Source organism: Engystomops pustulosus, chromosome 6, assembly GCF_040894005.1.
Source record: "Engystomops pustulosus chromosome 6, aEngPut4.maternal, whole genome shotgun sequence".
Taxonomy (NCBI): Eukaryota; Metazoa; Chordata; class Amphibia; order Anura; family Leptodactylidae; genus Engystomops; species Engystomops pustulosus.
Window position 1 is genome coordinate 177,896,872 of NC_092416.1, and position 25,095 is coordinate 177,921,966.

The 25,095-nt window shown below is 44.4% G+C and overlaps 2 protein-coding genes across 5 annotated transcripts in view; both read left to right on the forward strand.

The window, feature by feature from the left end:
• ABCA5 (ATP binding cassette subfamily A member 5) overlaps positions 1-4,863 on the forward strand; it is a 77,337-nt gene extending 72,474 nt beyond the window's left edge. Inside the window, exon 40 of the mRNA XM_072112568.1 lies at positions 1,508-4,863. Within this exon, the coding sequence (XP_071968669.1) occupies positions 1,508-1,612 (105 nt within the window). The 3' untranslated portion in view covers positions 1,613-4,863. The remainder of the gene's footprint in view (positions 1-1,507) is intronic.
• A 45-nt stretch (positions 4,864-4,908) lies between these two features.
• Positions 4,909-25,095, forward strand: part of LOC140065086 (ATP-binding cassette sub-family A member 9-like) — a 103,946-nt gene continuing 83,759 nt past the window's right edge. Inside the window, exons 1-4 of one of the 4 annotated variants that reach the window (XM_072112573.1) lie at positions 4,909-4,999; positions 19,135-19,257; positions 22,243-22,640; positions 24,803-24,907. In XM_072112573.1, coding sequence (XP_071968674.1) covers positions 24,803-24,907 — 105 coding nt within the window. In that variant the 5' untranslated portion in view covers positions 4,909-4,999; positions 19,135-19,257; positions 22,243-22,640. Of the gene's footprint in view, positions 5,000-19,134; positions 19,258-22,087; positions 22,641-24,802; positions 24,908-25,095 lie in introns of those variants that run through there. The other 3 variants (XM_072112570.1, XM_072112569.1, XM_072112572.1) reach the window with 3 other exon arrangements.

Genomic DNA, 25,095 nt, shown 5'->3' on the forward strand with positions numbered 1-25,095 from the left:
GCAGGACATCTCGCCCGGCACTTGCCATGCAGGACATCTCGCCCGGCACTTGCCATGCAGGACATCTCGCCCGGCACTTGCCATGCAGGACATCTCGCCCGGCACTTGCCATGCAGGACATCTCGCCCGGCACTTGCCATGCAGGACATCTCGCCCGGCACTTGCCATGCAGGACATCTCGCCCGGCACTTGCCATGCAGGACATCTCGCCCGGCACTTGCCATGCAGGACATCTCGCCCGGCACTTGCCATGCAGCACATCTCGCCCGGCACTTGCCATGCAGCACATCTCGCCCGGCACTTGCCATGCAGCACATCTCGCCCGGCACTTGCCATGCAGCACATCTCGCCCGGCACTTGCCATGCAGGACATCTCGCCCGGGACACTTGCCATGCAGGACATCTCGCCCGGCACTTGCCATGCAGGACATCTCGCCCGGCACTCTGGCTGCTGCTTTCTTCTGCACATGCCTGAAAGCTGCATCATCATCAGCTGGGAAGAAGTCAGATGCAGTCAGTGCATTATAAAGAAGCCAGAGTGCTGGACAAGATGTGCTGCATCACAAGCTCCAATGTAAATGATCTATTTTTTTATTTTAATGGGAATTACCATTGTTTCGGTCCAGTGGCAGCTTAGTACAGAGGGGAGGACACTCCTTGCTGTACTAATGACTGCTGGAGCCATTGTTCTCTCAGATGCCCTTTAAACATATTGGGGCACATTTACTTACCCGGTCCTGCACGATCCACGATCCGGAGTGTCCGCCGGAATGCATATCTGCTGCGATTCAAGAAGATCCTGCGCCCAATATCCTGCATGTTTTCTAGAATTCCCTCTTCTATGTGACATCTCAACCGTTTACTATTAAAAATCTCCTCCAAAGTCCTGTGACAATGAGCAGAGAAGAGTCATATTTTACATTTATATGAATCGAGTTTAGAGGTAATTTTAGACGCTCCTATTTTTAGTTCTGTAGCACCAAGAAACATAGGGATGGTATCATTTTAAACATAAGAATCTCATCTTTCAAGTCTCATCAGGCTTGTGGTTCTGTGATTTACACAGCCGGAGATCAAGACAGTTGAAGACATAGCTGGAAGATAAAAATGCAATTCCTGCCTTTCGGGCTCTGTAGATCAGAGAACCATAAAACTGATGCAACAAGAAATATGAGATTCCTATCTTTAATATGACTCCATATTTCTAGGTGCTAAAAATAAATGGAGATAGGGGCACCTCCTCCTGCAGTCCGTAAGTTTGACTCGTCTGAGGCAAAATATGACTCTTCTCTGCTCACTTTCACATGACTTTGGAGGAGTGAATGAGGGGAGCTGTCACATAAATGAGGGAATTCAAGGATATTTCACACCCGAATGTAGGGGGCTGGTAGTTTAATGGGGTAAATTTTGGTGACAGGTTCCCTTTTAAATGCAGCTCTGGTGGTGAATAGAGTATGAAGATACGGTTAATGTAGATGGTAACGTCCTGTTCTCACATTTTTTAAAGGTCTTCATAGAACTGGCCAAGGAGCAGGAAGAAGACGACACATTTGCCACCATGAACAGCACCCTCTGCTGGAACAGGAGACAGGAGGACAGAGTGGCCTTCTGAGCGCTGTACCTACCCCGCTCCGAGCCTCCGGGTCATGTGACTCCGGCCCCAGGGACCAATGGTGCATTGTTTCGGTGCGGTGTTGACTGCCCCCCGCCCCCCCCTCCGGCTTCGGATCGTGCTGCGTCCGTATACCCGTGCACTGAACTGCGTTCCGAAATTCCGGTTTCTAAGGGTTGATAAGCGCCTCCTAAGTGACCCAGTGCTTTACGATGTTGCAGACGTCCCGGCACTGTGACCGCCCCATGGTCGTGTAATATATATATCACCGGGATGAGATTGTCCGTGTTGTATTACCTCAAGTCTTCCGTCCTGTACCGCGAGATCGCCAGAGATCTCCGCCCCCTCCGCGTCCAGGCGTCTTATGGACTTACACAAGGTTCCCCCTTCCCTCCTTCAGCTGCAATCCTAAAAATTTTACAAAGTTAGCGTTATTTATTCAGAGTCCCTTAAAAAGGGGGCTAAAAATATTCATATTAAATCAGTGGGTGCCCCCCTCCCCCACAGCGCCATTCTCTATGTAGTGGTCAGACCAGGTTACTGCACATCAGCTCTTATTCCTCTGAATGGGAGCTAAACTGCACTGACCCTGTTCAGCCACCACATAGACAACGGCGCTGTCTGTCGGGAATAGCTGATGCTGATGACTCTATAGGTGAGGTTTACTGACTGTAAAGTGATGGCAAATCTGGAAGACCCCTTTAAGGAATGTGTGGAACTTCTAGATCGGTGAGAATGATATCACACTGCATCCTGTACCGTGAGCTGCCAGCAGGTGGCAGCAGTGTGCAGTCTGTACCAATGCTCCCCTCCTCTATATCTTAAAGGTGCACATCTCATCCCTTTAAGATGTCTATGTGTAACGTGTACATGATTATCTGTAAAAGTTGAATGTCGGAGTGTTTCACGGCTGAGACACCACATCTGCACTGAGAACAGAGGTTTGTATTTATAAATGTGTATAATATGAACCCCCCCTACCCACCCCAGGAGACGATGGGGGGGGGGGGGGTTATTTGAGATTTATTGGGGGTTTATTGTAATATTTTGTATGTTTCTCTCAGTCGCTGCATTATCATGTCTGACCTCCACACATCGGTGCCTGCAAGACTTTGCTATGCAAGATTAGAAGCAAAGAGAAATCAGCAGAGAATGACCCCCCTCCCTCCGGTGAGATCCCCCCCAGTATAGAGACTGGGAGGGACTGGTAAAAGAATATCCAAAATTCTAATAAAATATGAGATTGTTATAAAGGGATGTTCCTGTTTTAGGATAATGAAGATTATCTGTTGCAGTTTCTGCATCCCCCTGTACATGTGCTTGCTGTCAGTGAATCAAAACCTTCATATTTAGAACTTGGAGACCTGTCCTGCGCATACAGCTCTTCAACCCCTTAGTGATATGCACCCTCTAACTTATAGAACTGCTGAAAGTGTAACTCCAGATTTGTGAAGATTTTTACCACGTTCTTATATGTGATTCCCCCTTTTAAAGCGAACAGATCGATGCCCGTATTGTGCGGCTCGCCCCTTTCTTCCCAGACTTACGGCATTTTGCATTCGGCTTCCGAAGCTGCTTGTTACGAATCTTCCTCAGCAGCGGAGATGTGGGCGGAGACTAACTTCTTCCAGTCTTTGCCTAAAGATGAGTCAATTACATGCTGCCCATAACTCCCATGATGCTTTGTGCTCTGCTGCCTGAGGCGAGCGCCTCCCGCTGCCACATCCAGTAGTAATATATCAGGTTATTTTTTTAGTAAGTGCAGTGTCTCACGCCCGTGCTGATATTAGATGTGAAGAGACCATATCTTTAAGTGTCAGGTCCTGCTTTGAAGCAGGTAACAGTAACCCAGATGTTGCCCCCCATGTTGCTACAGGTGGTGCTACCTGAGGCTAGAGGTTCAACTCGCCTAATGGCTGGTGCACCACTGCCCTGGAGAAATGTGTATCATACCTGTGTATAATGTAGTTAGTAGCAGCAGGACTGTGAAATGTGTATTTATTTTCCAGGATTGTAGTTTCTAGGGGAGTGTCCTCACACTGCTGTGCACTTTGCAGCCTGTGTTAGGTATTGACCCTGGAGAGATGTGTAGTGATACCTTTCTATATGTCGTTAGTAGCAACAGGACTGTGAAATATGGATTTATATTCCAGGATTGTATTAGGGATGTGTCCTTACACTGCTGTGCTCTGTGCCATATGCAGTCAGTGTAATGTACTGTCCCTGGAGAGATGTGTGATCCGACCTTTGTGTATGTAGTTAGTAGCAGCAGGACTATGGTATAGGGATTTATATTCCAGCATTGTCCTGGGTTCATGACCTCACACTGCTGTGCTCTCTGCAGCCTGTATAAGGTATTGACCCTGGAGAGATGTGTGATCAGACCTTTGTGTATCTAGTTAGTAGCAGCAGGACTATGAAATATGGATTTATACTTGTAGCTTCTCCAAGTGCATTGGGGGTGGGTGTTCTCACACTGCTGTGCTCTGTGCATTAAACTGATCCATAGTCTCTCTACCCTGATCTGAGTGACTGCTGTAGTATTCAGCCAGAAGCTTGCTACAGCTTTTACTCAGAGCAAAGGAGAGGGGCTGTGAAGAAGCTCAGAGCACAGCAGTGTGAGGATGCTAAAAAATTACTCTCCTGTAACTTTCCACGCGTCTAAATAAGCAGGACTAGGTTCCAGCTTATAAATATATAGGGGAAGGCATGTATTCACTGACAGCAAGCAAATAAGTGTAGGAGACAGCGTCTTTTCATGTAGTGAATAGCCTCAAGAGTAAGCATCACTTTCGTGGTTTTGCTAATATTTCGGCGGGTAACACATTGCTTTGCCCCGATAAAGGTTAAACTATGACGTCTCACACCCAATAGGGTCACATAGGTACAGTCACATCCTCCGCCATGGCATTGTACGCTCCGTAAATGGTTATTCAGGTAACAGCGCCCCCTATCCTTAAAAAAATATGACCATGAAAAATTGAATGTTTTTACGAGAATTTGCCTTATAGAGAAAATCTAGTTTTGTTTTTTTTTTTAATATTATTATTAATATTATTGCTGCATGACACACGACCTGACCCTGACGGGACAAGATTTGGCTTTTCAGAAAGGGCTGTGCAATGTTTTTCACCAAATCCCGGGGGGTGGGCTTCCATCATGCTGTAGCCTTGCGGCACATCTGTGTTTTTTTTCGCCTCCGAGATGATGTTACTGAGTAATAAACATGGATTGCACTGATATGACAAATACATGAGCGTGTCCGACTCCTCTGAGTGTCCTCTACCTATCATCCAGGTGAAGAAGAGGTGACACGTAGGTCAGGGACCGGAAACGGGAAGGACTTCCTAGACTACAGAGGGAAAGAACAGAACAGGAGATCCAAAAGTAAGCAGGGAAACGTATGTAAGTCGTCTCACACTCAAAAATGAATAGATGAGGTCCAATACTGTCAGTACTAACATTAACTAACATTGCACAGCGCCACCTGGTGTTCAGATTGAATGCCAATAACCACGTCCACCTAATGACTGGTCGCACGTGCTCAGTTACTCTCCCTTGCAACCAGGCCTTCGGCAAAGTTATCTTCTGCTCAACAGAGCGTCCAATAGAATTTAGATTCTTGCCCTGCTTGTCAGGAAAGGAGCACAACCCCTGTAGTACATGGCAGTATAGCTGAGAAGAAACACTATAAGGGAATATATTGAGGATATTGAAGGAGACTGGTTGGCAGGAAAGGAGCAGAGCCTCTGCATTGCACTGATGTGACAAATACATGATGCTCATATATGCAGGATAGGAGTAGTAGTACTGTGCTGTGCCCATATATACAGGATAGGAGTAGTAGTGCTGTGCTGTACCCATATATACAGGATAGGAGTAGTAGTACTGTGCTGTGCCCATATATACAGGATAGGAGTAGTAGTGCTGTGCCCATATATACAGGATAGGAGTAGTAGTACTGTACCTGTGCCCATATATATGCAGGATAGGACTAGTAGTATTGTGCTGTGCCCATATATACAGGATAGGAGCAGTAGTACTGTGCTGTGCCCATATATACAGGATAGGAGTAGTAGTACTATGCTGTGCATATATATACAGGATAGGAGTAGTAGTACTGTGCTGTGCCCATATATACGGGATAGGAGTAGTAGTACTGTGCTGTGGTCATATATACAGGATAGGAGTAGTAGTACTGTGCTGTGGTCATATATACAGGATAGGAGTAGTAGTACTGTGCTGTGCCCATATATACAGGATAGGAGTAGTAGTACTGTGCTGTGCCCATATATACGGGATTGGAGTAGTAGTACTGTGCTGTGCCCATATATACGGGATAGGAGTAGTAGTACTGTGCTGTGGTCATATATACAGGATAGGAGTAGTAGTACTGTGCTGTGCCCATATATACAGGATGGGAGTAGTAGTACTGTGCTGTGCCCATATATACGGGATTGGAGTAGTAGTACTGTGCTGTGCCCATATATACGGGATAGGAGTAGTAGTACTGTGCTGTGGTCATATATACAGGATGGGAGTAGTAGTACTGTGCTGTGCCCATATATACAGGATGGGAGTAGTAGTACTGTGCTGTGTCCATATATACGGGATAGGAGTAGTAGTACTGTGCTGTGCCCATATATACGGGATAGGAGTAGTAGTACTGTGCTGTGGTCATATATACAGGATAGGAGTAGTAGTACTGTGCTGTGGTCATATATACAGGATAGGAGTAGTAGTACTGTTCTGTGGTCATAAATACAGGATAGGAGTAGTAGTACTGTGCTGTGCCCATATATACGGGATAGGAGTAGTAGTACTGTGATGTGCCTATATATACAGGATAGGAGTAGTAGTACTGTGCTGTGCTCATATATACAGGATAGGAGTAGTAGTACTGTGCTGTGCTCATATATACAGGAAAGGAGTAGTAGTACTGTGCTGTGCTCATATATACAGGATAGGAGTAGTAGTTCTGTGCTGTGTCCATATATACAGGGTAAGAGTAGTAGTACTGTGCTGTGCCCATATATACAGGATAGGAGTAGTAGTACTGTGCTGTGGTCATATATACAGGATAGGAGTAGTAGTACTGTGCTGTGTCCATATATACAGGATAGGAGTAGTAGTACTATGCTGTGTCCATATATACGGGATAGGAGTAGTAGTACTGTGCTGTGCCCATATATACGGGATAGGAGTAGTAGTACTGTGCTGTGCTCATATATACAGGATAGGAGTAGTAGTACTATGCTGCGCCTATATATAAGGGATATATTCACACCTCCACATGTGCCTCACCTGTTCCTGAACATGGCTTATATAAAGGTAACGGGTATGAGCATGCTGCATGCTGCCCCTTTAAATCTTCAGGATTCTTCACACTTCTATTGTCTGTTATTAGAGAGGAAGTCACGGGCTTTGTGTCCTGTAGATGGTTCCAAAACCACATCTGTTTCTTCCAATAACTGCCATTAACAACAATTGCCATAAAGGCTGGGGGGGGGGGTGCTTCTAGTATGACCGTTACTGGACAGATTTAATATCTGCTCCATATATATATATATATATATATATATATATATTTTTATGTTTATTTTCCTCTCACATTTAATTCATCACATAATCTGATTCTTCTATTGTGACCAGTGAATGCAGCTGTTTTCATTGTGCATTTCAGCTGTGCAGGGGAATATGTATTCCCTCAACGAAGTGCACACAATGTTCTTGGAGACTGTTGTCTGCAGAGACCACACACAGGTCATTAGGAAAAGAGACCTCCAGTAGACAGACCACATCCCCCCGCTGCAGCCTCTCCTCCGCTCTACAGTACATTCCCTCTCTGTTTTAGTGTTGGGTCCTTCACAAATGAGTCGGCTCTTTCAGGTGAGAATGGGAGAGGTAACCCCGCCCTATCCTGTGGTCACGCCTCTTTTAAGCTCTGAAAATGTTGATGATGTTTCAACACAGCATCACATGAGTGTTGTAAGATAGAACCATATCTGCTTTCTGGGTCTGCACTGTGATTAACCTCCCATCTATATTCTCCATACCATAAGTATACAGTCAGGGAGGCTGAGCTGTGAGCTCCTTATCTATAATTATGTAGCAGGAACATGTCTGATTATTATTAGTAACTGTGATAGAGGTTTCTGTCCTCACTATAGAGTCTGTGTGCTACAGTCCATTATACACAGGAATTATTCTCCATACATAAGTATACAGTCAGGGAGGCTGAGCTGTGAGCTCCTTATCTATAATTGTGTAGCAGGAACATGTCTGATTATTATTAGTAACCGTGTGGTACAGTCCATCATACACTGTGAATATCCTCCAATCTCTATTCTCCATTCCATAAGTATACAGTCAGGGAAGCTATCTACAACTGTGTGGCAGGAACCTGTCTGATTATTACTAATAACTGTGATAGATGTTTCTGTCCTCACTGTGGAAAGACTGTGTGGTAGAGTCCATCATACACTGTCATTATCCTTTTATCTATATTCTCCATACCATAAGTATACAGTCAGGGAGGCCGAGCTGTGAGCTCCTTCTCTATAACTGAGTGACAAGAACCTGTCTTTTACTACTAACTGTGATAGATGTTTCTGTCCTCACTGTGGAGAGTCTGTGTGCTACATTCCATTATACACAGGAATTATTCTCTATACCATATGTATACAGTCAGGGAGGCTGAGCTGTGAGCTCCTTATCTATAATTGTGTAGCAGGAACATGTCTGATTATTATAAGTAACTGTGATAGATGTTTCTGTCCTCACTATAGAGTCTGTGTGCTACAGTCCATTATACACAGGAATTATTCTCCATACATAAGTATACAGTCAGGGAGGCTGGGTTGTGAGCTCCCTATCTATAACTGTGTGGCAGAAACCTGTCTGATCATTATTAGTAACTGTGATAGATACTGTGTAGTACAATCCATCATACTGGAAGATTTTATATTTATAATGCGTGACACATGCACTCACCGGCCACTTTATTAGGTACAGCTGTCCAAATGCTCGTTAACACTTAATTTCTAATCAGCCAATCACATGGGGAAGAAAGGTGATTTGTGGCCTGTGAACGTGGCATGGTTGTTGGTGCCAGAAGGGCTGGTCTGAGTATTTCAGAAACTGCTGATCTACTGGGATTTTCACGCACAACCATCTCTAGGGTTTACAGAGAATGGTCCGAAAAAGAAAAAACATCCAGTGAGCGGCAGTTCTGTGGGCGGAAATGCCTTGTTGATGCCAGAGGTCAGAGGAGAATGGGCAGACTGGTTCGAGCTGATAGAAAGACAACAGTGACTCAAATCGCCACCCGTTACAACCAAGGTAGGCAGAAGAGCATCTCTGAACGCACAGTACGTCCAACTTGGAGGCAGATGGGCTACAGCAGCAGAAGACCACACCGGGTGCCACTCCTTTCAGCTAAGAACAGGAAACTGAGGCTACAATTTGCACAAGCTCATCGAAATTGGACAGTAGAAGATTGGAAAAACGTTGCCTGGTCTGATGAGTCTCGATTTCTGCTGCGACATTCGGATGGTAGGGTCAGAATTTGGCGTCAACAACATGAAAGCATGGATCCATCCTGCCTTGTATCAGCGGGTCAGGCTGGTGGTGGTGGTGTCATGGTGTGGGGAATATTTTCTTGGCACTCTTTGGGCCCCTTGGTACAACGCCACAGCCTACCTGAGTATTGTTGCTGAGCATGTCCATCCCTTTATGAGCACAATGTACCCTGTAACATCTGGTGGCTACTTTCAGCAGGATAATGCGCCATGTCATAAAGCTGGAAGCATCTCAGACTGGTTTCTTGAACATGACAATGAGGTCACTGGACACAAATGGCCTCCACAGTCACCAGATCTCAATCCAATAGAGCATCTTTGGGATGTGGTGGAACGGGAGATTCGCATCATGGATGTGCAGCCGACAAATCTGCGGCAACTGTGTGATGCCATCATGTCAATATGGACCAAAATCTCTGAGGAGCTTCCAGCACCTTGTTGTATCTATGCCACGAAGAATTGAGGCAGTTCTGAAGGCAAAAGGGGGTCCAACCCGTTACTAGCATGGTGTACCTAATAAAGTGGCCGGTGAGTGTAGATCTCCATAGGCTCCAGGTTAGTGCACACTATTGCCCTCATTCTTAACAAATTTTCTGAAAATCATATGAACATGGTGCAAACTTCTTGTACACATTGGGGCAGATTCACTTACCCGGTCCTGAAGCGGTGCGTTGTCCGATGAGGATTCGGGTCTGGCGCGATTCACTAAGCTTCTGCACCCGAGTTCCTGCATGTGTCGCTTCCCCACTCATGTCCGCCGGAGTTCACCTTCTTCTTCACTGTGATTGTAAGCGCGTGTCTTGCAACACATTTCTAAATGTTAAATCCTACATGTTGTCCGAATCTGTTGGGTTGTGCGACGGCCCGCCCCCCAATTTCTGTCACATGGAAGCGGCGCAGCTGCACCAAAATCCGATCGCGTGCAAAACAGTCCCGGTGCAGACACTTGTTAAATACCTGTCACAGCCGCACAAATCCCCAAAACAGCGCAGAGTCTGACAAAAGTGCAGCACGACCCTTAGTAAATGACCCCCATTGTGTTGCTGGACCTCACAATGGCGTGCAGGGCAATCGGTAAGTTACTGAATGAAATAAGAAGTATATGAAAAAACTAGTGTGCAGACTCGGGCCGCATTCACACACTGCATTTGAATTGTGTTTAGAAACGCAATTCAGAGAGGGAGGAGCTTCTCCTAATTGCACGTAAACAATAAAAAATACGTAGTACTTGTTCCTGATGACAAGTGTTGCAGTGTAACACATATTTATCCTAGCTCCTCCCCTTTGCCCATGAATTGCATTCAGATCATGTGAACACGGCCTTAAAGGAAATGTACCATCAAAATCCATCATGATAAACCAGAGATACTTATAGATCCAGGCACCGGGACTGTGGTAATCTTCTTATATCTGTTATCCATGGCCTCTCCATGCTGCAGATTCACAAGATATCACACTGTGCAAGAACACTTCCACTGTGTGAGAAGAGGCAGGCAGAGGGAAAGGGGAGGAGTAGACAGTGCAACAACCTGTGAATCTGAAGCACGGAGGGACTCTGGTAACACCTCCCCAGAGCCCTTCAGACTGACTAGGAAGGAAGCCATGGAAATATAAGAAGATTACCACAGTCACGGTGCCTGCATCTATGAGTAATGTCCCTGGTGTTTATCAGGATTTTTATTGGTCAAAGAGAAAGGATAACATGTTTCGGGGGAGGACTTCCCTCTTCATCAGAAATGTTATTACCCCTTTATTATTAATTGCACATCTGTATCTTATATTATAGATACAATCCCCCGATCTATTCATTATTATGAATTTGCTACACCATGTGCCACATGAGTTATCTATCTATTATTCCCTGACCCCTTAGTACATACATAACTATATATATATATATATACATATTATTCCATACATATACAGGGGGTCCCCTACTTAAAAGGCACCTACCACCACAAATCTAACTATAAAGGTAGATCGGGTGGTAGGTGGATCAATGGGACGTGAGGATAGCCCTTTTAAGGGCTAATCCTCACGTCCCCACACTTTTTTGATAACTTTTATTATCCCTATATTCAAATTTACTTATGCGGCGTGGAGTAGCTGCATCTGAGGTTACACGAGGCGGCTACTCCACGCCCCGGTAGCATCTTTTCCCCTCCTACTCACCCATCTTCGGCGCGCAGCTAGAGCAGGCCCGCGCCTGTTTCGGAGCAGTGAGCGCGCAGGCGCGGGCCTGCTCTTCTGCGCATGCGCAGACGGCAGGATCGCCGGACGAAGACGCGTAGCTGCGCGCCGAAGATGGGTGAGTAGGAGGGGTAAAGTGGCTACCGGGGCGTGGAGTAGCCGCCTCGTGTAACCTCAGATGGGGCTACTCCACGCCCCAGTAGCCGCATAAGTAAATTTGAATATAGGGATAATAAAAGTTATCAAAAAAGTGTGGGGACGTGAGGATTAGCCCTTAAAAGGGCTATCCTCACGTCCCATTGATCCACCTACCACCCGATCTACCTTTATAGGTAGATTTGTGGGGGTAGGTTCCCTTTAAGGACACCCAACTTACAGACGACCCCTAGTTACAGACGGACCCCTCTGCCCCCTGTGATCTCTGGTGACCTCTCTGGATGTTACTATAGTCCCAGGCTGTAATGATCAGCTGTAAGATGTCTGTAATGAAGCTTTATTCATAATCCTTGGTCCCATTACAGCAAAAAAAATTTTAACTTCGATTGTCACTGGGGCAAAAAAAAACTTTTGTCTGGATCTACAATTATAAAATATACAGTTTCGACTTACATACAAATTCAACTTAAGTACAAACCTATGGACCCCATCTTGTATGTAACCCGGGGACTGCCTGTATACAGTATATATGTACCTATTATCTCTATTTTTTGCTGCTATACAACTAGTAGATACCAATGACTATTGTATTTATATGTATCATATTTTTTACATTTCACAATTCTTACACACAAAATTAAAAGATGGGAGGTGGTCCAATTCGGCCAAGACCCTGAACCAAATACTGATAATCAGACTGTAGTGGCCTCAGACTGCGGACAGTATATATATATATGAGGATCGTCTGATTGTTATTGGCCAAAGTGAAAGGATAACGACTTCCCTCTTCATCAGATCCAAAAAGTTTATACAACAGGAAGAATCTGCAACTTGGTGCTAGAGCTCATGGAACAGAACTTTTAGTAATGCACATTAAAAAATGGATAGTAACAACACTGCACCCATTGCTACTCACAGCAAAGCCAGATATCAGTGGTAAGAGGACTCACAAAAAATCCTCTGCGTACCTACACAGTGGTCATGTCACATACCAGTACAGAGAGGAAGAGAGTAGTGAGGACTACTGTATTGCACCGCAATGCGATATAATGGACCATTGTACTTAGCCCAGCAGCACAACCTATGCCTGTTGTCCTAAATTGCATTTTATGGGGCACATTTACTTACCCGTTCCTTGGAGTTCACAGAAAGTGCATTGTCCGTGTATAATGCCCTTTGCCGCGATTCACTAAGATTGTGCGCCCGATATCCTGCATGTGTAGCTTCCCCGCTCAGGTCCACAGGAGTTCACCTTCTTCTTCCTGGTGCATGTAAGTGCATTGTCTTGCGACACAATTTGAAAGTTAAGTCCCGCGCTCAGTCCGAATCCGTCGGATCATCCGACTATGAAGGCCGGCGCCGCTGCGTTAAAATCCGATCGTGTGTGACACAATCCCCATGCTAAATACCTGTCACAGTGGCGCAAATCCCGAAAATGTCAAGATGAAAGTGCGGCCACGGACCCTTAGTAAATAAGCCCCTATGTGTTTTCCCCCCCGATGAGGGGACCCGGTCATTGGGTCTTGGAAACGGGTCAGGACTTTGTGTTACTATTAGAGCAGTCTAGGGATTCTGGGATCTATAGGGACCACCTGGTACCTCCCTGCAGGGCCGATTCTAGCCTTTTTGATGCCCGAGGCGAAAATTGAAACTGCTGCCCAACCCCCCCAAACCCCCATTTTAAAAATGTTGGGTTGTCATAAGAACCAGGAGTAACAATAAAGCTTCATTACAGACGCCTGTGATAACTGTTACAGCTGATTATTGGAGTCCAAGGCTAAAGTACAATAAATGACCAATATCCAGAGGTCCGTTTGTAACTAGGGGTCGTATGTAAGTCGGGTGTTAAATAGGGGACCGCCTGTAGTTGGTAAAAATATCTTATGCAGATGAAGCATACTGCTATACCGATAGAATATACAGTGGACACAGATTAGTTCAGTCGCTACAAATTGAAAATACTATTCGTAGCTGATAAAGGCTTAGCTTAGTCTATGCAGGTGGAATATACAGTATTTGGTAGAGAATTTGTTCACTTTATGCACAGGGGGCTACATAGTTTCTATACAGCTGGAATATACAATAGTGGATACCAGATTAGTTCAGTATATGAAGTATACTATTTGTAGCCGAATTATCTATACAAAGCTGAACAAAAATCAGTAGGTAAGCAAAGAGTTGATAAAATCTTTGGGGAAGTTCCAGCCCCTCAGTACCTGAGCTCTGTTCTTTACTGCTCTCTGGCAGAGAGGGGTTACAGCCAGCATTTCAGAGACTCCCCCCTCACTCAGCGGCTCCTGCACGTGTGCTGCGATCCAGTGACTCTTCCGGTCCTGAGACTCGGCACAGTCCTGGGCTCCTCCACCTGCAGTCTCCTGCTGCTCCTCCTGTCCTCCGCTCTCCCTGTACAAGGTCCGGAGAGTGGGAGCTTCAATCATGGCTCCTCACTGCTGTGAGCTGCACATGGAGGCTGGTAGGACAGGAGAACCTGTCAGCAGGCTGGAGATGCTTTCAGTGCACGCTGTCAGGTCACAGCGTACATAAGCACCACACAATCCCAACCCATCGCCGCTCTGTATAGTAATCGCGTCTGTGTTCTTAAAGAAACAGACGCAATTAATTTCATGGTGGGTGATCCGGGCAGCGCCCAGGGTGCCGCTCTAATCAGGGCTCGGGCATCTGACGCCTGATGCGAGATTTTCATCTCGCCTCATGGCAGATGCGGCCCTGCCTCCCCGCTAAGAGAGGAGTTTATCATGGTGGCACAGGGGGCAGTACAGCTATAGGGATTACTGGGGTAGTCCCGGGAATCTAGACCCTGATTGCAGCGCCCTTTGACGTAAAATATTGTCTCACTGTGACTGCTTAAATAATAAACCCTCACTGGCCAGGAGCCAATTTGGCCCCTTTATTACCCCATCGTCCAAATATAAATAACTACGCAGAAAACCATTTCCTAACCTTGTGGGGTGACTCTGGGCTTTATGAAACCATTAATAATTTAACCATTTCTTTATGTGAATATATAGACACTTTTAACCATTCCACTTTACATAACACCAGATAACACCCTGTATGCCTGCCATATGTAAGGGCATGTAGGGCAGTGTAACCCCTGAAAAACTGCCCGCTGTGACAAAAATATACAAAAAAACTATTTAAAAAAGGGAGGGAGTGAAAACCGATGAAGAAGAGCGAGAGTCTCTGGAGATTGGGTCAGGGGGGGGGGGGCCTGTGTGGTCAAAGAGCTGTCTGTAGTTGGGGGTGATGCTCTGCAGCAGCACTGCAGCACATCACTCCATCCAGAGGCAGTCAGCTCACAGAAGTGTTCAGGGGCAGGGCTGCGGAGCTAGCTGTCACTGCGAGCTGACTTTCCCTGCCTGTCTAGGAGCGATGCGCTGCAGTGTCAGTGTTAGACATGCTCAGCTGGTGGGGGCCCCCTGGGGGGCAAGCTGGTGGGGGCCCCGGGGCGCGTGACCTGGGAGCCCCGCCTATAATCCGGCCCTGATTACTGGGAGCGCAATCTCTTTGTATTTTTTATTTCTGGTTTATCATAATGGATTGTGATGTTAGATTTCCTTCCAGTAATCACCATATAAGAGGTCGTTATACCTTAATCAAAGATGATGACTTATTAAGTTACACATGAGATGACAGAGACGTTATGATTGACCATGGTCAGACACTTACTAAACCAAAAAGTGTCCACCAACCTTCCATCCGATGCTTGAGACATTATAGTAAGAGTTCCTTTCTATCACAGAGGACCTACTACCCCCCTCTCATAATACAGTCATGGCCGAAGGATTCAAAGTCCACAAAGATCTTTGCAGATGTATCCATCCCCAGAGATGATCATTTCTAGAAGTGACATGAGGATAGTTCTCTTTGGTTATTTTGCGCAGGACCTTCTATAGACGACCAACCCCCCCCCCCCCCCCCGGGTCAATTAGGAGCGCAGTGTGGGTGAGGAAGGACAGTCACATAAAAAAAAAGTAGTTGTTTTCCTCAAGAACTGATATCGAGGGACAGTGATTTGACCCACTAAGCATTTCCTTTTCCTGCCAATTTCCTAGCTGGATTCATTGTGTGCCAGATGTTACATGGAGCAAGAGAAATCATCGGACACAGCAGAACACTGGGACGCCGGCGAGCAGAGAGAACAGAGGCCGTCTATCCTCCCAACAATGGAGGTCCTGTCCCCACACTGTCCAGCGCTACTATGTCCTCTGCCCCTATCCTGACAAAGAGTATATGGAATCTCATAGTTCTTTCCAATAGCGATCAGAACGTAGATTTTCCATAATACAGCCCCAAGCTTTGTTGTGTTATCACCCTCTTAGTAATACAGGCAGTCCCCGGGTTACATACAAGATAGGGTCTGGAGGTTTGTTCTTAAGTTGAATTTGTATGTAAGTCGAAACTGTATATTTTATAATGGAAGTTCTAGACAATTTTTTTTCTTTTGCCCCAGTGACAATTGGAGTTTCAAAATTTTTGGTGTAATTGGACCAAGAATTATCAATAAAGCTTCATTACAGACACATTACAGCTCATCATTGCAGTCTGGGACTATAGTAAAGCATCCAGAGAGCTTCACCAGAGATCACAGTGGGCAGAGGGGTCCGTCTGTAACTATGGGTTGTCTGTAAGTCGGGTGTCCTTAAGTAGGGGACCGCCTGTAGTTGTTCTCTGCCACTGTACAGATTCTAGAGACCCTACTGAAGAGGATTTACAGGAGATTCTCATCATATTATCACTTTGTAGTAATCATACCCTGTTACTGTCATCTGCCTCTGTAAAGCTTCTGGAGAACCTAATGGAGTGGAATTAGAGGAGCTTTTCACCATGCTATCACCCTCTTAGTAATGTTTGTGATCTGCCTCTGTACAGATTCTAGAAATCCTACTGAAGAAGAGTTACAGGAGCTTCTTATCATATCACTTTCTTACTAATCATAACCTATTACCATCATCTGCCTCTGTAAAGCTTCTAGAGAACCTAATAGAGCAGAATTGCATGAGCTTTTAATTATGTTATCACTCTCTTAGTAATGTTTGTGATCTGCCTCTGTACAGATTCTAGAGACCCTACTGAAGAGGAGTTACAGGAGATTCTCATCATGTTATCACATTCTTACTAATCATAACCTGTTACTGTCATCTGCCTCTGTAAAGCTTCTGGAGAACCTAATGGAGTGGAATTAGAGGAGCTTTTCACCATGTTATCACCCTCTTAGTAATGTTTGTGATCTGCCTCTGTACAGATTCTAGAAATCCTACTGAAGAGGAGTTACAGGAGCTTCTTATCATATCACTTTCTTACTAATCATAACCTATTACCATCATCTGCCTCTGTAAAGCTTCTAGAGAACCTAATAGAGCAGAATTGCATGAGCTTTTAATTATGTTATCACTCTCTTAGTAATGTTTGTGATCTGCCTCTGTACAGATTCTAGAGACCCTACTGAAGAGGAGTTACAGGAGCTTCTTATCATATCACTTTCTTACTAATCATACCCTGTTACTATCACCTGCCTCTGTAAAGCTTATGGAGAACCTAATGGAGCAGAATTACATGAGCTTTTCATTATGTTATCACTCTCTTAGTAATGTTTGTGATCTGCCTCTGTACAGATTCTAGAGACCCTACTGAAGAGGAGTTACAGGAGATTCTCATCATGTTATAACATTCTTACTAATCATAACCTGTTACTGTCATCTGCCTCTGTAAAGCTTCTGGAGAACCTAATGGAGTGGAATTAGAGGAGCTTTTCACCATGTTATCACCCTCTTAGTAATGTTTGTGATCTGCCTCTGTACAGATTCTAGAAATCCTACTGAAGAGGAGTTACAGGAGCTTCTTATCATATCACTTTCTTACTAATCATAACCTATTACCATCATCTGCCTCTGTAAAGCTTCTAGAGAACCTAATAGAGCAGAATTGCATGAGCTTTTAATTATGTTATCACTCTCTTAGTAATGTTTGTGATCTGCCTCTGTGCAGATTCTAGAGACCCTACTGAAGAGGAGTTACAGGAGCTTCTTATCATATCACTTTCTTACTAATCATACCCTGTTACTATCACCTGCCTCTGTAAAGCTTCTGGAGAACCTAATGGAGCAGAATTACATGAGCTTTTCATTATGTTATCACTCTTTTAGTAATGTTTGTGATCTGCCTCTGTACAGATTCTAGAGACCCTACTGAAGAGGAGTTACAGGAGATTCTCATCATGTTATCACATTCTTACTAATCATAACCTGTTACTGTCATCTGCCTCTGTAAAGATTCTAGAGAACCTAGTTGAGTGGGATTACAGGAGCTTTTCATCATGTTCTCGTCCTCTTACTAATCATAACCTATTTCCACCATCTGCCCTTGCTCATCTTCCAAGGAACCTAGTGGATGGGAATCACTCCTCTTACTAATCATAACTTGTTACTATCATCTGCCTCTGTAAAACTTCTAGAGGACCTAATAGAGCAGAATTACATGAACTTTTAATTATGTTATCACTCTATTAGTAATGTTTGTGATCTGCCTCTGTACAGATTCTAGAGATCCTACTGAAGAGGAGTTACAGGAGCTTCTAATCATTATATCACTTTCTTACCAATCAGAACCTGTCACTATCATCTGCCTCTGTAAAGATTTTAGATAACCTAGGGGAAGGGAATTACATGAGCTTATCATAATGTTATCACCCTCTCACTAATATTTGTTATCTGCCACTCTCCTGTTACTCATCTGCCTCTGTAAAGCTTCTAGAGAACCTAATAGAGCAGAATTACAGGAGCTTTTAATTACGCTATCACTCTCTTAGTAATGTTTGTGATCTGCCTCTGTACAGATTGTAGAGACCCTACTGAAGGGGAGTTACAGGACATTCTCATCATATTAACACTTTCTTACTAATCATAACCTGTTACTATTATCTGCCTCTGTAAAGATTCTAGAGAACCTAGTTGAGTGGGATTACAGGAGCTTTTCATCATGTTCTCGTCCTCTTACTAATCATAACCTATTTCCACCATCTGCCCTTGCTCATCTTCCAAGGAACCTAGTGGATGGGAATCACTCCTCTTACTAATCATAACTTGTTACTATCATCTGCCTCTGTAAAACTTCTAGAGGACCTAATAGAGCAGAATTACATGAACTTTTAATTATGTTATCACTCTATTAGTAATGTTTGTGATCTGCCTCTGTACAGATTCTAGAGATCCTACTGAAGAGGAGTTACAGGAGCTTCTAATCATTATATCACTTTCTTACTAATCATAACCTGTTACTATTATCTGCCTCTGTAAAGCTTCTAGAGAACCTAATTGAGTGGAATTAGAGGAGCTTTTCACCATGTTATCACCCTCTTAATAATGTTTGTGATCTGCCTCTGTACAGATTCTAGAGACCCTACTGAAGAGGATTTACAGGAGCTTCTTATTAGCTTATCACTTTCTTGCTAATCGTAAACCTGTTAATATTATCTGCCTCTGTAAAGATTTTAGAAAATGTAGTGGAAGGGAATTGCAGGAGCTTTTCATCAAGTTATCACCCTCTCACTAATATTTGTTATCTGCCTCTGTACAGATTGTAGAGATCCTACTGAAGAGGAGATACAGGAGCTTCTTATCATGTTATAACCCCACCTACAAATCATAACCTGTTACTATCATCTGCCTGTGTAAAGCTTCCAGGGATCCTGGTGAAGGGGTATGACAGGAGCTTTTTATGTTATCATTTCTTTTCAGACTAATCATCTTTAGTTACTGTAAATTGCCCCTTTCTAACCTCCAGTGACCCCAGTGTAATGAAAATATGGGATTTCTTCATGTTATTACTCCCTCTTACTGCTAATAGCCCCTTACTGTCATCTGCCCCTGTATTCTACCCCAGGAACCCAGATGGAGTCTCACTAATTCTAGTCTGTTTCTGTAAGCTTCTTCTATTCATCCTCCAGTGATGCTGATGAAGGACAATTACAGGAACCTTTCATCGTGTCATCACCTTCCTTATCCATGATCATGTTCCTGTTGTACAGTACAGTGACCCCAGTGCAGGGTTATTACAGGAACCTTTCTTTATGTTATCCCCCTTATTTTTTTCTGTAAAAACTGGGTATTTGTCAAGTGCCTTACTTTAGTGTAGATTTGGGATAATCTATATACAGGTGAAACCAGAAGTTCACATACACTATATAAGAAGACACATATGATGGTGACATGATCTGACAATAATAAAATTTAGGTCAGTTACCATTTAGGATGACCAAAATTACATGTATTTGCCAAATGCCAGAATAATAAGAGAACAAGATTTTTTTAAATGCATTTTTATTGCTTTTCCGCAAAGTCAAAAGTTTACTATGCCTTTAAACAATTTGGGACAGCCCATAGGATGATGTCATGTTTTTCGGAACCTTCTGATTTATTGGCAACATCTGAGTTAGTGATACACCTGTGAATGTATTTGAAGTTACACACTGAAACACACTGCTTCTTTGTATAACATGATGGGAAAATCTAAAATAAAATCAGCCAAGATATCAGGAAGAGAATTGTGGATTAGCACAAGTCTGGTTCATCCTTGGGTGCCATTTCCAGAAACCTGAAGGTGCCTTGTTCATCTGTACAAACAATTATTATCAAATACAAACAAACAGAAATGTTTATGTTGTATCTATGAATCATCAACGTGTACAAAAAGTATACCATGGGGCAGAGGAGCTGATTCCACTCCTCTCCTGTTTAAATTACAAACAAACATAGGAAACTTGAGAGTAAAAGAGCCAATGGCAGTGTTAAGGTTAATAAATCAAAGGATCTTTATTCAATATATAGAATACAAATAATATAAAAAATTATATATATATATATACACCCCAACACATGTTTCATCCTCTACAAATCTTCCTCAAGGGATGAGTCCGTTGTATTTTTGAGACTTCTGTCTGAAAAGTCTCACAAAAGTCTCAAATGTGAAAAGGAAATCTATCATTTCAAAAAGTCCGTTTTGGGCTAAGCTCCCTGACCCATCGCCGTTTTCATGCTGATGCTCAAACCTCTTTTATTCTTTTTGGAACCTGTAGAAAAAAAAAAGAAAAATGCTTTATAAAAATATTCAAATGAGGACCAGATTTTTTTCTACAGGTTCCAAAAAGAAGAAAATAAGTTCAAGTATCAGCATGAAAACGGCGATGGGTAAAGGAGCTTAGCACAAAACGGATTTTCAAAATATTAGATTTCCTCTAAGCAACCCCTTGCCTTCATCTGGACTGGAGGGTATTTGCAACTTTTTATTATGATTGCACAAAAATTAGCAACTTTTTCCTATGTCTACATCTGCATTTTTAACCCCGTAATGACACATATTACTACATTACTCCGGCTGCGGGTGCATGGAGATGAACCCTCTCTATAGCCAGTGAGTATTTGCTGCATATTGCAGCAAACACCCACCAGTAATACCAATGGCATTGGGGAGCGGCGATCTGTTGCTATGAGAGCCTCACATCATACAAGGACCCGAAGCTGTCTTGTTTTACACTGTAAATTACAATATGCGATTTGTGATGTACCGAAAGAATAAAGCAGACATGTCATTTGGGGCGCACAGTGAAATTCATACAAATCCAAGCCCATAAGAAAATGGTGCAAATGCATTCTTTCACCAATTTCAATGCATTTGGAATTTTTTTCCCGCTTCCCAGTACACGGTATGGAATAATAAATACCGTCCCTATGAAGTGCAATTTGTTACACAGAAAACAAGCCCTCGTACATCCCCTTATATGGAAAAATTTTAAAAAAATTATGGATTTTTGAAGGTAGGGAGTAGAAAATACAAAAAAGGACCTGTTAAGATAAATCGCACAAAATCAAAACGGGTGTAAAAGTTTGGCTCAATTACACTAAAATGTTGCAAAAATGAAATGACATTGAAGTTTGATGAATGAGCCCCTATATCTACTTCATAATCAACATTTGTGCCCAGCTTTGGGACCCTCCAGGCCCGGTGTGGATGATCCGGTGAGTATATTTTTTGTCATGTCCAGGCCCGGTGTGGATGATCCAGTGAGTATATGTTTTGCCGTGTCCAGGCCCGGTGTGGATGATCCGGTGAGTATATTTTTGCCGTGTCCAGGCCCGGTGTGGATGATCCAGTGAGTATATTTTTGCCGTGTCCAGGCCCAGTGTGGTTGATCCGGTGAGAATATTTTTAGTTGTGTCCAGGCCCGGTGTGGATGATCCGGTGAGTATTTTTTTGCCATGTCCAGGTCCGGTGTGGATGATCCGGTGAGTATATTTTTTGCCATGTCCAGGTCCGGTGTGGATGATCCGGTGAGTATATGTTTTGCCGTGTCCAGGCCCGGTGTGGATGATCCGGTAAGTATATTTTTTGCCGTGTCCAGGTCCGGTGTGGATGATCCGGTGAGTATATGTTTTGCCGTGTCCAGGCCCGGTGTGGATGTTCCGGTGAGTATTTTTTTGCCGTGTCCACGTCCGGTGTGGATGATCCGGTGAGTATATGTTTTGCCGTGTCCAGGCCCGGTGTGGATGATCCGGTGAGTATATGTTTTGCCGTGTCCAGGCCCGGTGTGGATGATCCGGTGTGTAAATTTTTGCCCTTAGATTTTATCACGTTATATGATGATTTTTTTCTCTACAAACTTACAAATCTTTCCCAACTCCCACCAAGTGTTTTCGAGAAAAGCCACAGATGTTTCTCCTGCCAAAAGAGGAGGTCCGGATGCTACAAAGACTCCTTCTGTCAGCCAGATGCTCTTCTCACTTTTTATTTGGTTACAATGTATCAGCGAGTGGCTGTAGTCTAACAACTTACCGATTCCGAGATTTATCCTGTGATTCGGCTTGACCTCTTTTTGAGGTTACAGAACTGACGGTCAAGTGGGATTGTTCTTCTTCTCTGCTGGAGGGAGCCGACGCTCACATCTCTACCCCCTCCCGACGGTTCCAAAAACTTCAGATCAGCAGAAGACGACATGAAGCTGAGAGACCCAAAATCTCTCCTGCCATCAGCGTGAATTCAGAATCACCGTGCTATTATTAACCCTGCGACTGACAGCAGAATTTAGGGTAAGCCACGAGACGTTGCACACAGTTCGAATGGAGCAGATGTGCTGCAGATTTGACTTGTTGCAGTCATGGGGGTGGGGGGTAGGGTGGGCAGGAAGAGTTGCTACACTTTGCCAAAGTTCTCCCATTTTGCATTGTAAAGGGTTAAATCCAGAATGTATCGGCTGCATTGATGAACGTTGCGACAGTAAAATCTGCTGTGGATCTATGACCCAGTTTGCACCCCGATACGGTCCATTTACACAGTCAGTTGTTTTGTATGTAGGTTCCAGAACCAGGAGTGGATTGTAAAATCTAGGACATGATGTACTGTATCTACATTATACTTTCCCCAATATTATGACCCACACCAGCAGAGCTGCAGCCAGTGTGAGACATAATCCCTGGAGAGATGTGTAATCAATGCTTTATGTATGTTGTTAGTAGCAGCAGAACTGTGATATATGAATTTATATTTCAGGGTTGTACTAAGGTCGTGTCCTTGCACTGCTCTGCACTGTGCACAGTGCTCTCCGCAGCCAGTGTTAGGCATTGTCCCTGGAGAGATGTGTAAACATACCTTTGTGTGGGTTATTAGTAGCAGCAGGACTGTGAAATATTAACATATATTCCACAATATGTAGCTTCATCAAGTGCACTGCTGTGCTCTGTGCTCTCTGCAGCCATGTAAGATCTTGTCCCTAGAGAGATGTGTATTCATACTTTTGTGTATGTTTTTAGTAGCAGCTGGAATGTGGAATATGAATTCATATTCTAGGATTGTACTTAAAGAGGACCTGTCACCCCATTTATCGGCACTAGGAGATGTTACTGAAGTAAGCAGCTCCTAGTGCTTGATCAAACGCCGCAGTGTTAGAGTGATAGGAAACCTCCGGTAACGATATCTAACACTGCGGCGGGGTACAGTGTAATTTTCGGACAGCTAGCAAAAAGCTGTCCGACGTATTCATGAGGGGCGTGGTTAGGGCTATGGAGCGAGCGGGGAGGTTCGGGGAAGAGGCAGCGCCTCGGACCGCCCCTCATGAATACGTCGGACAGCTTTTTGCGAGCTGTCCGATGATTACACTATACCCCGCCGCAGTGTTTGATAGCGTTACCGGAGGTTTCCGGTAACGCTATCACTCTAACACTGCGGCGTTTGATCAAGCACTAGGAGCTGCTTACTCTAGTAAGCAGCTCCTAGTGCCGAAAATTTAGGTGACAGGTCCTCTTTAAGTCATGTCTTCACACTGCTGTGCACAGTGCTCTCTGGAGCCAGTGTTAGATATTGGGGTCCAACGGGTTTCCCGAATTTTTCCGATTTGCGCCAAATTGCCCCGGGATTTTGGCGCACGCGATCGGACTGTGGCGCATCGGCGCCGGCTTTCACACGACAGAAATCGGGGGGGGCATGGCCGTCGGAAAACCCGACGGATTCGGAAAAAACACGGAATTTGTGCGCAAAAATATCACTCACATACACCGGAACGAAGCAGGTGAACTCTGACAGACTTCAGCGCAGCAGCGACACCTAGTGGACATCGGGCACACAACCTTAGTGAATCCCGGCAGAACCCGAATCAGCGTCAGAGAACGCGCCGCTGGATTGCAACTGGACCGGGTGAGTAAATCTGCGCATTGGGGCACATTTACTTACCCGGTCCTGTCACGATCCAGCGGCGCGTTCTCCGACGAGGATTCGGGTCTTCCGGCGATTCACTAAGGTCGTGCGCCCGATGTCCACTAGGTGTCGCTGCTGTGCCGAGGTCCACTGGAGTTCACTATCCTATCCTGGGTGAAGGTAAGCGCGTGTCAAGCGACACTTTTTAAAAAAAAAAATACGGCGGCTTTTCCGAATCCGTCGGGTTTTCCCGATGTGCGGCAAAAACCCGGGGCAATTCAGGGAAAAACAGCGCAAATCGGTAATATTCGGGAAAACCGACAAAAAATAGCGATTCGGGCACTTAGTAAATGATCCCCATTGTCTCTGGAGAGATGTGTAACCAGAGCTACAATCCTGGAATATAAGTCTTGGAATCAGTCTACTGTACTGCTGCTACTAACAACATACACAAAGCTACGTGTGTGTCATAATACTAAACATCTGTATTTGGGAATATGTGAAAGCGGGAATTTTTAATGAATTTGCCAAAAATTGTCACTAAATTCCTTGTGTTTTCCAGATGTCGGGGAGGAATGTGTCGGACACCAGTCTCTTCCAGCAGACCCTGGCGCTGCTGCTGAAGAATCTGCTGCTGAAGTGGAGGCGGAAGTGGTCCACTATATGGGTGAGAGGGACAGGGGATCATGGGATAGTATTTTTGCAGGATTTTTCCTAAAATGGGGTGCAAAGTAGGCGGAGCTTGTAATAATTTGAATATAAGTGGGCTGGACGAGACCCCTCTCTGTCTACATCTGCAGCCCCTTCTTAGGGCAATACTTGGCTAATGGTTGGATGATTGGATCCATGCAGATG